Source organism: Balaenoptera physalus (genome assembly GCF_965194825.1).
Source record: "Balaenoptera physalus genome assembly, chromosome: 4".
Classification (NCBI taxonomy): domain Eukaryota; kingdom Metazoa; phylum Chordata; class Mammalia; order Artiodactyla; family Balaenopteridae; genus Balaenoptera; species Balaenoptera physalus.
In genome coordinates this window covers 58,931,230-58,946,483 of record NC_138891.1, presented here as the reverse complement: position 1 = coordinate 58,946,483, position 15,254 = coordinate 58,931,230, and the positions used below count along the sequence as shown (strand labels likewise).

General features: G+C 38.4%; 1 protein-coding gene and 1 pseudogene across 3 annotated transcripts in view; one reads left to right on the top strand and one right to left on the bottom strand.

Moving 5' to 3' along the window:
* ACTL6A (actin like 6A) overlaps positions 1–15,254 on the bottom strand; it is a 26,442-nt gene extending 11,188 nt beyond the window's left edge. Inside the window, exons 1-6 of one of the 2 annotated variants that reach the window (XM_082459018.1) lie at positions 15,046–15,254; positions 10,158–10,247; positions 8,432–8,508; positions 8,094–8,268; positions 4,630–4,730; positions 2,702–2,799 (exon numbers count right to left, since the gene is read on the bottom strand). In XM_082459018.1, coding sequence (XP_082315144.1) covers positions 2,702–2,799; positions 4,630–4,730; positions 8,094–8,268; positions 8,432–8,508; positions 10,158–10,247; positions 15,046–15,070 — 566 coding nt within the window. In that variant the 5' untranslated portion in view covers positions 15,071–15,254. The remainder of the gene's footprint in view (positions 1–2,701; positions 2,800–4,629; positions 4,731–8,093; positions 8,269–8,431; positions 8,509–10,157; positions 10,248–15,045) is intronic. The other variant, XM_082459019.1, reaches the window with a different exon arrangement.
* LOC309659373 (small nuclear ribonucleoprotein G pseudogene) lies at positions 3,195–4,162 on the top strand (annotated as a pseudogene). The gene has a single exon. The product of its transcript is annotated as a small nuclear ribonucleoprotein G pseudogene (transcript).

Sequence of the window (15,254 nt, the reverse complement as noted above, 5' to 3'; positions counted from 1 at the left end):
GTAAGAGAACCACAGAAGGGATAAAACCCAAAATCTGAGTATAAAATCTACCCAAATCTCTGGTTGACAACTGAACTATTCAACCGCAGGACTGCAGGGGGACCAACAAAATGCAGAGAACAGAAGGGCAATGCATTCTTGAAAAACAGAGGTGCACCAATGAGTTCTGTGATTTTGCTACCTTTTTAAATAAATGAATTCTCCAACAGTATGCAGCTCTGACAGCAGAAGGCTGAAGCCTGCCTCGCAAATTGAGGTGTCAAGTGTACAAAGCCTGAGGCTGGCAGATATGAGAGCCCAGCTATCAATTAAGTCAGATAAAACAATAGTACTCTTCTCACTAATATTTTTGTTTTGGAAAACAGAGTTATCTTTTTCATAAAACTGTTATTTTTGTTGACGTTAATGTGTCTATTTTTGTTATTTTTAATTAAATTAATAAGAAAATGTTAAAAGGAGTCAGTTTTAAATTCTCAAACAGTAATATTGATAGTTATAATCTACAAAAAACAGAAGTTCTGCGTCATCCTCAATAATTTTTAAAAGTGTAAAGGAATCCCAAGGCCACGGTTGAGAAGTCAAAACAATTTTTAGAATAATACTAAGATGTTATTTGCCCTTTTCACTGTCATTCTCTCATAAATGTACAAGAGAGTTTTTTTCCAGAGGCTATGTCATGTGTGATACACAACAGACTGAATGTGATATAAGAATCCAACTTCTGCTATTAAGTCCAACATTAAAGAGATTTGAAAAATTGTGAAACGAAGCCACTCTTCTCATTAATATTTTTGGTTTTGGAAAACATAGTTATTTTTTATTAAAATATTTTATTTATATTAACATACAATGGGCTTATTACTTTACTTAAAATAAGCAAATATAATTTTTAAGTTTCTGTCTTAATTTCTAATATGGCAAATACTACCAGATATGATCCACATAAATAAAAGCTCTAGGTATAAAAAGTTTGAGAACCTCTGGGCTAGAAGAACACAGTAAAAAACACCAGTCAGCAAAAGCCAGAAGTGTTAGGAATTCTAGAGGACAATCTACTTCCCTTACCAAATAAATTACAAGAGAAAATAAAGGGGAGGGTGGGTAGACCACAGACCACAAGAGACCTAAGAGACATATCGAACAAAATACAATGCATGATCCCTGTTGTTTGGGTCCTGATCCAAATATACGAAACTGTTTTTTAAAAAAGAAAATAAATTGTGGTTATATCTTTAAAAAAAAAGAGAGACATATGGTAACATCTTTTAGAGATACATGCTTAATGTCTGGGAGTTACTTCAAAACCATGGTGGAAGGGGGAGTGCCTGCGGTTATAGCTAATACCACTTAGCTTTGTGTTGAAAATTGTTGACCCTGGGTGATGGGCACATGGAGGTTCAATATAATATTCTATCTTATTCTGTGTAAGAAATTTTCTATAATAAAAAGTTAAAAAATAAAACAATACCAATTCTGTTTACATACTCCTTGTAAGGAAGCAGCCAAACAGATCTTATGTTCAAATTCAGAACTGCCGTTTTCAAGCTGTGGACTGGGACCAGTTTGCTTACTTTGACTCCGATTCCTGACAGGATTATTATGAAAATTAAATGATATAATGCACACAATGAGTCTGCTAATACTCTCCTTCCTCTACTCAAAACCTGCAATGGTTCTCTAGAGTCTAAAGTTCACATTTTTAAAATCTAACATGCAAGACTTCTACAGTCTGATCTAAACATATTTTTACAACTTGTTCTGAAGCCGAACATAAATCTTCAACTCTAAACTAAGTCACTGTGAAGAACGCTTACACTTTCCACCTCCACAATTGTGCTAAAGTCATCTCCAAGACACACCACAACAGACAAATGTAAGATTACAGTTACCACAGTGATTCTCACACATATAAAATTCGCTTGAATATTACAGCAATCCAGGGAGGTATACCGGATAAATGAGTAAAAAGTGAAGGTCAAATTTTAAGTACCTAATTCAAGATCAGTTTATAAGCACTGGAACTTGAACTCTATAAATATAGGGCTCCTTCCCCCACATCCTGCAACTAAATTCTCTTTTCTTTACAAAGGCTTGTCAGGCTACAATATTACTCCACTTAACTACAACTGTTATTTGAAAAATTCAAATTAATCATGTACTTCTTTATGACTTTTGCCAATGCTATTCTGAAGTACTATTTAAATCTGTTATTTAGTTTTCAACAAGAATATTACATTATTCTTTGAGATCAGGACATAATATTTCCTTGTCTGTCCCTTAATATGCTTGTAAAAAATATTTGGCAATTAAATCTTAAATGAATTTACAGCCAATTTCCACTTTTCTAAGGTACTGGAGAAGAGGAAGAAAATGGCAATCTTTGAATTCAACTAGGTCAACTGACTTAAATACTGTCCTGTCGTCACATTCCTCTTCTAAAAACAAAAATTTTTGTTTTTGTTAAACTTTGTTAAATTAATGAGAAGAATTTGAGTGCTTCTTTCCTATCTCCCTCTCACATTTTCACATGCATCAGTTCCAATAAGAATACTAAAAGATAGATATCTAAAAGCAATGGAGAAAAACGCCTCAACTTCCAAACAAGCAAGAAGTGGCTCCTGTCTTCCTGCTGAGGGCATCACCTTTAGCAGCACCACAGTTACTCCTAAAGAGAAGTTGGGTATTACACTTTCAAGGATACGCTGTCAAAACGGCAGTTTTGCAAAGGAAGAATGCAGGGATGTTGTAGTGTTCAAACATTAACTCTGTCAGTTTCTCTCTCTTTGCTCTGGTATTCCACTTGAAAAGAGGGAAAAAGAAATGCAAATTATTTATTGTTTAAAAACTAAAGTGTTAATTTATCTCAAAATTCATTTCAGCACTATATTAACAAAGATGTGAAACATTAATAATAGAGTAAAATACCATGGAAAATCTTCTTTATCATATCTTTACAACATTTATTTCTATGTATTTGTAATAAATTTAATAAATATAAAGTTTATTATTTAATAAGTAAAATTGTTTGCTGCTATGAATTCTAGAAATTACACTTTTCAAAGTATATGGAAATCTGGATTCTTATAAACGAAGTATTATTAAATCTTTTTTTTTTCATCTTAAGAGTGAATCTAAGCATGTGGGACAACCCGAATTCCGTTCGGAGGCATCTTTGAGCTCGTGGAGTAGACATCATGAGCAAAGCTCACCCTCCCGAGTTGAAGAAATTTATGGACAAGAAGTTATCATTGAAATTAAACGGTGGCAGACATGTCCAAGGAATATTAAGGGGATTTGATCTCTTTATGAATCTTGTGATAGATGAATGTGTGGAGATAGCAACTAGTGGGCAACAGAACAATACTGGAATGGTGGTAATATGAGGAATAGTACCATGATGTTAGAAGCCTTGGAACGAGTATGAACAATAGCTGTCTTCAACAGAGAAATCAACTGCTTCCACATGTCCCCTCTCCACATTTTACTACGATGAAAACTGGGTCGTGTACATTTTCTTACTGAACTTTTTTGTTAAATAAACTTTGGTAATAGTCAAAAAAAAAAACCAGAGTGAATCTAGTCATCAAAATCTTAAATATGCATTTTAAACGACCAAATTCTCCCACTTGTAGATGGTACTCAAAAGAAACTAGAGTTTAGGAAACAATAACAAAATATTGATAATTTATAATCATTATCTAGTCTTCTGGGCCCTTTTGACTCTATATCAAATGTATTTCACAAGAGACTCTGGTCTAGCAATTTCCAGCCCTAGTTCAACATTGACTTTAAATATAAATTTTATTATTTAATAAGTAAAATTGTCTGCTATGAATTCTAGAAATTACAGACTTTTCAAAGTATAGGGATATCAGGATTCTTATAAACATGAAGTATTATTAAATCTTAAGAGTTAATCTAGGGACTTAGCTGGTGGTGCAGTGGTTAAGAATCCGCCTGCCAATGCAGGGAACACGGGTTAGAACGCTGGTCTGGGAAGATCCCACATGCTGCAGAGCAACTAAGCCCGTGCGCCACAACTACTGAGCCTGCGCTCTAGAGCCCGCGAGCCACAACTACTGAGCCTGCATGCCACAACTACTGAAGCCCGTGCAACCTAGAGCCCGTGCTCCGCAACAAGAGAAGCCACCGCAATGAGAAGCCCGCGCACCTCAACAGAGTAGCCCCCACTTGCCACAACTAGAGAAAGCCCGCACGCAGCAACGAAAACCCAGTGCAGCCAAATAAATAAATTTATATTAAAAAAAAAAAAAGAGTGAATCTAGTCACTCTTAAGGTTGAGTATAAAAGCAGATATACACTGCCCTTGAGGGATAAGGAACAATTGACCAAAATGGGAAGCAGCCCAAGGAAATCAAATGTTAAATTCCTGGAAAAAATAGATAAATAACCACCAGAACCCACTAGCGTGCTTTAATTATTGTTCTTTGAGTATTTTAATTATTGAAATAATAAAAATAAAAGTTGTAAGAGTATTTATAAATGAATCTCCCTTTCCCTAATCTTCAAAATTCAAAATATGAATTTCTATGTCTCTTAAAGAAAAACGAAACACTCTTCAAATGAGTAAATAAACAACCTAGAGAAACTCGAAAAAGTGTGTCTCACCGGTGCTTCTGACATGAGAACAGGATGCAGGCTGGCTTCTGATTTGACATGCATTTTGTAGGTATGATCCAAAATAGCCTGGAAACTATCCCAATCTTCAACTAAAATATAAGATTAATACCTTGAAAATAATGCTTAATCGAAGATGAATACAGCATATTTTGAGAAACTGTGTCTAATGGTTTAACACTAATATTGATAGTGTAATATACAGAACCTACTTATTTTACAGCTCTGCCTCATAACACAGCACTTTATATAGACATCATCTTTGTCTTCTAGATACGGTTTCTCCAGCCCCAACAGTTACAACCCCTAGACCTGTCCCAGATGTAATTAATGTATCAAATAGACCTAAAATACCAAATAAATATTATTCAGTAAGTACTTATTAGAGGCCCAAAATGCAATTCAAATGGTAGAAGAAAACACAGAAGAACTGTATGATCTAGAGCGGACATTTAAAAAGCTTACAATCTATATGAAAAAAGATGTAAAGACTTTAAAAAAAATTTAGAGAATAGTATGTTTTCAATTTGCCTTCCACCTAAACATTCCACTGAAACTGCTCGCATAAGTCACTAATGAGCTTCTAACAGGCAAATCCAGTGGATGCTTCACATTTGTAATCTCATCTGACCTCTCTAAATTACTATCTGACAGTACTGACTCAAGAGTTTACAAACTTTTTCTGCCACAGTCCAACAAAGCAATGTCATTCCTTGTAAACATACTTCTATAGGCCTATCAGGATGGGGGTTTTTTGATCAATGGACCTCCTCTGTAGCTTTAACTTCTCTTTCCCCTTCTTAGCGTAAAGCTCAGTGCCACAGCTGAGAACAATGAGAATCACTGGACTTCTTTACTTCTAGAACTTTTTCTTCTCTTGGCCTTCTCCTGAATTTTTCTCCTACTTCCCTAACTGTTCCTTCTCATTCTCCTTCACAGGCACCTCTATTGGTTAAATACACGGAAATAAATTTTCATAAGGAATCCTATCCTCAATCCTCTTCTCATATCCCAAACTCTTTCTGGTAAAAAAAAAAATCAACTCCATGTCTTAAAATCTCTCTCACCTGCTTATTAGATCAGCACCTATATTCAAACACTTTGAACTAATAAACTCATCTACTTGCTGTGCAGAAAGAGCTAACTTAGCAGACCTGAGAAAGGCCTGCTTGCAAGGCTGACCCTTGGCTGGCATCTAGGAACTTGTCTGGTAAACAGTTCCCTACACTGATATAAAACTTTCCCCAAATACGAGTAGCTCACTGTGCCTAAACTGTTTATACAGTGTGGTTTATGTGGAATACCTTTCCTTCTGGGAGTCTGGGGTTTTGGAACATGTTAGGCACAGAGTACCTACATGACCAGCCCCTAATAAAAACCATGGGTACTGAGTTCTTTTATTTTCTGAATCCAAAAGACACTCATTTATTCCAAGTATCAAAATAATATAAGAAATAAAATATCTGTAACAAAAAATGTCCTTCCAGTTTTTTTTTTTTAACAGCTCTATAGAGGTATAATTTTCCATAACATGGATCCATTTTAAGTGTACAATTAAATGATTTTCTTTTGTAAATCTTTTGTAAAGTTGTGTGAATATTATTACAATTTAATTTTAGAATATTTCCATCACCCCAAAAAGAAACTTTATGCCCTTTTGCAGTCACTTCCCATTCCAACTACAGCCCCAAGCAACCACTACTTTACTTTCTGTCTGTATAGATTAGCTTTCTCCGGTCATTCCATATTAGAGTAATCATACATTATGTGGAGTTTTGCATCTGATTTCCTCCATTTGGCATAAGGCTTTTGGGGTTCTTCCATATTTTAGCTTATATCAGTATTTTGTTCTTTTTATTGCCAAATAGTACTTCATTTTATGGGTATACCACATTTTGTATACCCATTCATCCAGTGATGCACCTTGGGCTATTTCCACTTTTCGGCTAATACGGATAATGCTGCTATGAACGTTTGCATATAAGTATTTGTGTGGACATATGTTTTCAGTTCTCTTGTGTTGATACCTAGAAGTGGAACTGTTTGGATTATATGGTGAATTTATGTTTAACCTGTTAAGAAACTGTCAAACTTTTCCAAAGCTGCTGCACCATTTTTTGTTCTCTCCCAGAAATAGATATGGAGGTTTCAGTTTCTCTATATCCTCATCACACTTGCTATTGTCTGTCTTTATAATATAGCCATCCTGTGAGTGTGAAGTAGGGTACTGAGTCTTTAATGAGCTCTACTAGTAGACCACACACACATGTTCCTGGTTACTGGAGGGATTAAGCACATCCTTTATGACTTCACTGTAAGCTCTTGGAAGCTTGCACTGGTTTCCTCTGGACTCCACTACATGCCCCTTTTTTCTCTGTCAGTTCTGCTTTGTATTCTTTCAGCATAATAAACCTTAACTGTGAGTACACTGACATGCTGAGTCCTGTGAGTCCTTCTAGTGAATAACTGGACCTGACAGTGATCTTGGGTCTTACACTTGCTTTTTAAGACCAAAAAACTTGCTCCTTCCCCTGCTATTCCAACCTCAATGCATGGTACCCCCCATTCAGTAACTCCAATCAAAAATCTAGGAAACTTTCTCAACTCTTTAAACACTTAGTACCATTTGTCTTGGATATCTCTGACAGCCACCTCAGGATCTCTGCCATCAGTATTAAAATTTTAACCCTCTTCATTTCTCATTTGGACTCACCTCCCTAACTGATCTTCCTATCTCTAGTATCTCCCTCCAATCCAGCCTACAGAGTACTGTTAGACTAATCTTTCCAGCTGGCATATGTGAGCATTTATACATAAAATGCTGTTTAAATTCCTTTGGAGTTACCTTTCAGTTACCAGCTTAATATACTCCTGGCATTACAAGCCCTTTTATGATTGCTCTCTGCCTACCTTTCCTGCAATTGGCCATAATGTACCTACTGTTACAGTCATACTTAATTGATGACACTTCTAAACATGTAAGTTTCTTCCACAACACCATCTCTTCACATATGCTGGTTGCTCTAATTTACCCAGCCTTGTCAGTCGGGCTAATTCTTATTCAGTGATCAAGATTCAGTACAAAAGTTACCTCCTTTGTGAAAACCATCTCTGACCCCCAATGATAGAGTTAAATACCTCCCCTCTCTAATCCCACTGCTTATCAAACATAGTTATATTATAGCACTTATCCTATATATATATATGTGTGTGTGTATATATATATATACACACACACATATACACACATCTATCTCCTCTACCTATGAGTTTCTTGAGGAAAAGAAACACGTTTTATGCATCTTTGTATTCTCAGTGCCTGGAACATCAGTTTATGGAATAAAAACAACAAAAAATAGCCGATGTTCAACTTTTAAGAAGCCATTGCTTTATATCTAAAATATACTATGCATACTTTACATTTAGAATCAAATCCATAGAAAAAAACATCGTACCCATCCCATTTTTCAGTGGTGAAATGGCCTCTGTATTCTCCCTCGGAACACGCAGGGCATTAGTATCTATGTAATAGGTGGGACCACCTTGTTTGCCTTTATCACCATCTATTTCCATCAATGTACTTCCATCATCTCTTTCTACCACCATACCAATAGCGGTAGGGAAATCCACCTGTAAGAGTCAAAAACATTATTTACAAATTTTACCTGCTTTTACCAAGGAGTCATTTCCACCAACTAATGTCTTTTACCATATTTGAGTCAGAATTTCCGTGTGAATTTAACTCTACATGAATGGCTCTTGCATATCCAATTAACTCTACCATTCCACTTACCTTGGGACAGTCCTCACCAGCATACCCAGCTCTCACAGTATAGGATCCAATGTCAAAAACAAGGGCTCCAACTTCATCTGAAAAGATGAAAAGATAATTAACATTAACGACTTACAAGTATCATGTGAAAATTAAGAGTACTTAATGTGCTTATATTCATATTATTACTAGCTTGAACCTAGTTTTAAATACACCTTAAAGATTCACTTAATTAAAATATAACAAGTCATACACAGTATATCGGGAGAGGTTCAATCAGGAAAGAGGTGGTACACTAAAATTAGGTAATTTAAGGGGAGTTTACTTATTAAAGGGTCTACTTACAAAACTACAGGCAAAATATAGGAAAACCAGAAAGGATAGTATGGTACCCTAGGACTAGTAATAACAGAAATCTGTTGCCACACTTAGAATTGAAGAAACACAGGGAAGGAACTGTTACCAGAACCCGGAGAGAGACGTGTATTGGAAGGGCATCAGACCTTCAGTTGAGGGATGGAATCAGCCTTGGCTGACCCTGAGGAAAAGGAACCAGACTAATACATTTGCCAACCTCTCTCCCCACTGGCTAGGGTGATCTTCGAATTTCTCACCCAAACTGAGCCACTTCTGAATGTGATAGGAGCCCCTATTAATAATTATACCAGGACAAGAGGCACAAAGCAGGAAGTATGGTTACCCTACCATTGGCCAAACCAGAGGCCAAGAGAGCCCACTGATGCAGTCTACAAGGGTCAGTCTTTAAGGGCACACAGAGGGTGGAAATGGGTGGAAAGTGGATCTGGAGGGGCAAAGGAAAGCTATCCAGTATACTAAGGTATACCATTTTTTTCATACGTTAATCAACATTATATTTCATGTAATTAGGGAAGAAACTTAGCAAAACCCCAAGAAAAATAAGGAACCTAAAGAATAAGAATTTAAGGTATAATAATATAGGCCAGGTAAAAATCATTAAAATGAAGGTATCATTAAAGTTTGCACATTTCACAGATTTGTAGGAGATAAAAGTTTAATACTGAGAGAGAAAGCTAGTACTTTTTTTCATATTCAAATTCAGAGAAAAGCCTCTAATTACACTTTAAAAATACTTCACCCAAAACAGCACGCCTCCTAAAACAAAGCACTTGGGTTTTCTAGGCACTGATTTTTCAAAGAAGGATTTTTTCACTCAGTCATTAAAAATAATAAAGAAATACTACTTAGCTCAATTAAATTGACAAAAATTAGTAAGGCTGATAAGACCAAGTATTGTCAAAGATGTAGAAAAAGAGGAGCTCTTACACATTTGCTAGTAAAGTTGTAAACTGGGACTTCCCTGGTGGTCCAATGGTAAAGAATCCGCCTTCCAATGCAGGGGATGCAGGTTCAATCCCTGATCGGGGAACTAAGATCCCACATGCTGCGGGGCAACTAAGCCCACGCGCCACAACTACTGAGCCCATGCGCCTCAACTAGAGAGCCTGTGTGCCGCAAACTACAGAGCTCTGGAACCTGCTCTCTGGAACCCGCACACCACAACTAGAGAGAAGCTCATGCGCCGCAAAAAAAAAGTTGTAAACTGATACAACCACTATGAGCAATTTAGTCATATCTACTAAAGTTGAAAACGTGCATACATAGAAATTACACTTACGTCTTCTCTAGAGAAACTCTCTCACGTATATCACAAGGAGACATGTAAGAGAATGTTCACTGGCTATGTGATCTCAGGTGATTTACTAACCTCTCTGCCTCACTTTCCTCATGTGTAAAATGTGCATAATAGTCGCTATCTTGCAGGATGCTAGAAGTATGGAAGCACTTAGAACAGCACCTGGTAAATAATAAGCACAATAAGTGGTAGCTGCCATTATAATTATTATCATCACACTGCTTGCCACAGGAAAAGGTAGAAAGATTAAACGGTCTCTCAGTAGGAAAATAAACTACAGTTTATTCATAGAGTGAAATACTACATAGCAGTTAAAAAAGGTCTAGATCTACATGTATTAACATGGATAAATCTCAAAAGAATTAAGTTTAAAAAGCTAGTTACTATGCACACATATTTTGATACTACTTAATTCATTATGGATTCACACACACTTAATAAAAGTATAAAAATATGCATAGGGTTGGGGAATATTACATACCAACTTCAGGTCACTGGTAACCTCTAAGGAGGCAGAGAAGAGGAATCTATATCAACAATATAGATTTTATCTATACTGTTGATTTCAACAATATCAATTTTATTTCGTAAAATATCTGAGGCAAATTTGACAAAACATTACATTTATTTAATCTCAGTAGTGAGTACAGAAGTATCATATTAAACTTACATATACTTTATTTTTTAATGTTTAAAGTATTTCAAAAATTAAAAAAATAATTTTTAAAATAAAGATCAATTATTACACTACAATTATCACAGTTGAGAGATGGTGTCTTTACACCATAGTGATCTCATTTTTACTGAAATAAAATGAAGAGCCACCTATGTCTGAAAGGAAGTTTCTGTATTTGTTACATTTCCCAAAGTAATCAACTTTTCTCTATACAATCTCTGATCCAAATTATTTTGTCTGAAAGAAAAGGTCCTTAAAAGCAGAACACTGTATTTGTTTTCACCACAGCATGTAAACTCAGGTACAAACAGTAAGGATTGTATACCAATGACATGAATTGGTAAATTCTAACACTTTGATTAACCAGAATGTTGGGTAAAGAAATATCCTAACTAAATGAATTAATTGCTTGGTTAACCAAAATTTTCTATTCCTGTTCTCAAGGATCAACCTTTTGCCTTGCACCAGGGCTTTTAACCTTTTCTGTTCCATGGACCCCTTTGACAATGATCGAGGCTGAAATTCATATGTTGAAGTCTTAACGCCGAGTAACTTAGAATGTGACTGTGTTTGGAAATAAGGTCTTTAATGAGGTGATTAAATTAAAATGAGATCATTAGGATGGGCCCTAATCCAATGACTGATATCCTTACACGAAGAAGAAATTTGGACACAGATATGTGCAGAGGGAAGACCATGTGAAGACACAGGGAGAAGACGGCCATTGAAAGCCAAGCAGAAAGGCCTCCAAAGAAAACAACCCTGTCAACACCTGATCTCAGACTGCTAGCCTCCAGAACTGTGAAAAAATTAATTTTTGTTGTTTAAGTCACCCAGTCTGTGGTACTTTGTTATGGCAGCCCTAGCAAACTAATACAGACAGCTTAGGACACTTATGAATGTCGTCTTAGAATGTTTTCAAATAGACTATAAAAGAAACTAATTAGAATAAAATTCAGTTAGTTATATCCATGGACTCCTTAGGGAGGCCAAGGACTCCATGTCAGGAGCCCCGCCTCTAACTTACCCTTTCTTAGGTAACCTGCTCCACTCTGACAGCCTCAATTTCTACCTAAACAGTGGTACTTCCAATCTCAAATCTCTCTCTCAAGCCCTCACCTTCAACCAGATCCGGATCTCAAACTTCTTACTGTACATCGCTTCCACCTGATGTCCCATGGGTACCTCAAATTCAACATACCTGAAGCACTGTCTCCTTGTCCCCATCCTGCCTAATCTAATCTCAGCTGTGCTTATCACAGTTAGTGGCTCCAGTCATCAGAGGCAAAAATCTTCCTGAACACCTTCATATTTCATATCCCTCATCAAGTTCTGACAAATATTTCTGCTAAATATTTCTCAAATTCCTTCTTCTTTAATACCATTGCCACTGCCTTGAGTCAAGCTCTTATCTCAACCAGGAATTACAACTCCCTACAGGTATTGTGCTTCCATCTTTTACCGTCTCAATCCACCTTTCAAACTGCTGCACTGTGATCTTTCAAAACTGTAACTGAACATTTTGGTACATAAATCCTTCAATGAAAAGAAAAGGGAGAATCATTCAGTGGTTTTCCATCATCCCAAGATAAAATTCAAATTATTCTACCCAGGTGATATTCAAGACCTAGCATAATCTGGCAGCAGTCTCTCCTCCCACCTCATACACTACCATTACTGAAGAGTATGTTGTCTCCTAAACACACCATCTACTCTGCATATGCTGTCCCTCTCTATTCTTCTTTCATCATCCTCATAACCTCCTTTGTAAAGTCCCTTGACTCCTCCACATTGAGTTAATAACTTTTTTGTCTGTGCTACCTTTGTATCTTCTATATATTGTCATTATTGAACATACTTCACTGAATTTATCATCCATATAAGACACTACAAACTATAAGATGCACCATTAGTTCACGCACCGCTAGGAGAAAAACATGCTGCCACACCATCAATAATATTCCAACTTCAGCTCTTTAAATGTGTGTGTGTGTGTGTGTGTGTGTGTGTGTGTGTGTGTGTCTGGGGTGGAACGTACAACTAAAAATAAATGAAATATGGTGTCTATTTATTTGACTGACTCACCTACAAGACTGCGAGTTTCTTGAAGGCAGAAGCTATACTTTGCACATAGCAAGCACTCAAAATTTTTTTGTGTGAAAAGAAAAATCTAACAAATCAGTTATTTTCCTGTCTTAATCAGTGTGGTAAACTGGACATAGTAGAATTTTAATTTGAGGAAGACTCTTGATTCTCAGAATTTGGAAACCCTTTCACAGTCAACCCTTTGGAAAATGTGACCCACTATAAATACTGGCCATACAGTAGTAGCTCAAACACAAAATCATACACTTATTTTTGTGAGTTTTATATACTTTATATGTGAAATAGGCTTTCAGATATATTCCTCTACATAAGCAAATGAGGAACAGGATGTTTATTCTGAATACCTAAACCATACATGAATATGTTGTGGTTCTCCATACTTGAAAAATGGCTTATGGAGAAACAACAAAAATCTTTTTATTTTTAATTTTTTTTTATGGGGAAGGATTTTACTGAAATGCCTTTTCTTTTCCTGCTCCCCACTTACTAGAAAGTTATGTAACTCTGGGCTGGTTAACCTCTTCTACACCTCATTTTCTTCTTTAATAATATGGGGTAAGTAGTATCACCTCCAGTGGTTGTTGTGGATTAACTGACCTGATGCATGTATTAAACGCAATGCATGAAAAGCCTCTGGAACAGTTCTTGGTACACAGTATGCACTCAATAAACGTTAACTGTTGGCATTATTAGTATCCATTTCTACGGTAGTCACATTTAACAATGCCTTGTAAGGAAATACTCAGTGGACAGCCTTTAGGTTCTTGGATCAGTGAACCTGAAAAGTCAAAAGAGTCAGCAGCCTCCATGAGGCAAAGGCACACAGATCAAGTCTTTCTGTCAGGATTACATCTTCAGATGGGGAAGTAAATCATGAAGATCCACTAAGCTTTCTCCAAAGTAAAACTGGAAAACTACTGACGCTCACATTTGAGAAATCCAAACCAAAAGCATATATGGAGAAGGAGAGGGTGAGGGTCAGCGTGTCGCCTGAGTAGAGACTCAAACTTCACTCCAAAACCACTAAAAACTTTGAAAACCTTATTTTCATCTCCTACCTATAAAATGCCATCCGCTTCTGAATGCAACAATAACAAAAGCAATACTTTGGGTTCGTCTCTTTCTTCTCTAACTCATCAAACACAACACAAAGCATGAATCATATACATCAGTGCTTCATCTAGGTATCTTGCAAAAACGGAGGCTCTGACAGTAGATTTAGAGTGGGGCTTGAGAGTCTGCATTTCTAACGAGCTTGCAGGTGAGGCCGATGCTGCAGATCCCTGGATCATACTTTGAGCAGCAAGTGAAGCATTATCCCACTTAACCTTCACAACCACCCCAATGGGTAGCAACCATCATTCCACACAAAAGGAGCCTTAAGCTGGGAAAAGTTAAGTAACTTGCCCAAGGCCAATGAGCTTACTAAATGGTGAGCCTGATATTCTAACCCCGGTCTGTGTAGTCCCCAGGCCCGTGGTAATCGTTCACTACACCGCAGCCCACCCAACCGTAACCATCCTTCAATTACATGTGTTCCTAAATTAAGCCGAAGCACACCCGCCCACAGGTAACTCCGGAGCATCCACAGTCAACAAATAGGCAAAAGTCACTGAAAGGCGTGAGGCAGAGTGAGCGCGGGGCGCGGACACAGAGGAGGCTGCATCCTGAGTAACCGCCACTCCTTCAATCAGTTCCACTCCTCGGGGCTCGCTCTGCCATCTCCGGGACGCCGCGGAAACCTTCCGTCCACGCCAGCGAACTGCCAGGACCTCCCAAGTTTAAGAACATGCGAGCGCACACACGCCGACAGAGCCGGCTGTGAGAGAGGGGACCCCGAGGCCGGTCACCCCAGCCGCGGCTCGCCGGGCCGGGCCCCCGAGAGGAGCTGCCCGCCCATCCCCGGGGCGGCGCGCACCCTCGAAAGCCGGCTCCTCCGCGGGCCGAGGCTGGAAGGGGCCGCAGGGGGCGGCGACTCCGGGTGCCTGAGGCGCTCGCTGAGCCGGGTGGGCTCCAGGGGCGGGCAGAGCGCGGGGCGGGGATGGGGCGGGGAGGCCGGGGTCCCGAGAGGGGGAGACCGGAAGGGCCGCCGGGGAGGAGAGGGGAGGGCTGGGGGCGGCGGTTACAAACCCCACGCGCTAAAAAGGCGCGCTCTCTCCATCGGCCGCACTCACTCACCTCCCCCGTACACCCCGCCGCTCATGGCTGCTATCGACGCGACTCCTACGCTAAAGGCCACCCGGCGAAGTGACTGCAACGGCCGCGACTGCGGGTCCGGAGAAGCGCTGGTCCCCGACTCCCTTAACTTCCACTGCCACCCCCCTCAGGCAACAAAGCGGCGTCCACACACCCCGGCGCGCAGTCACACTTGCTGTCTCCCCTTATCA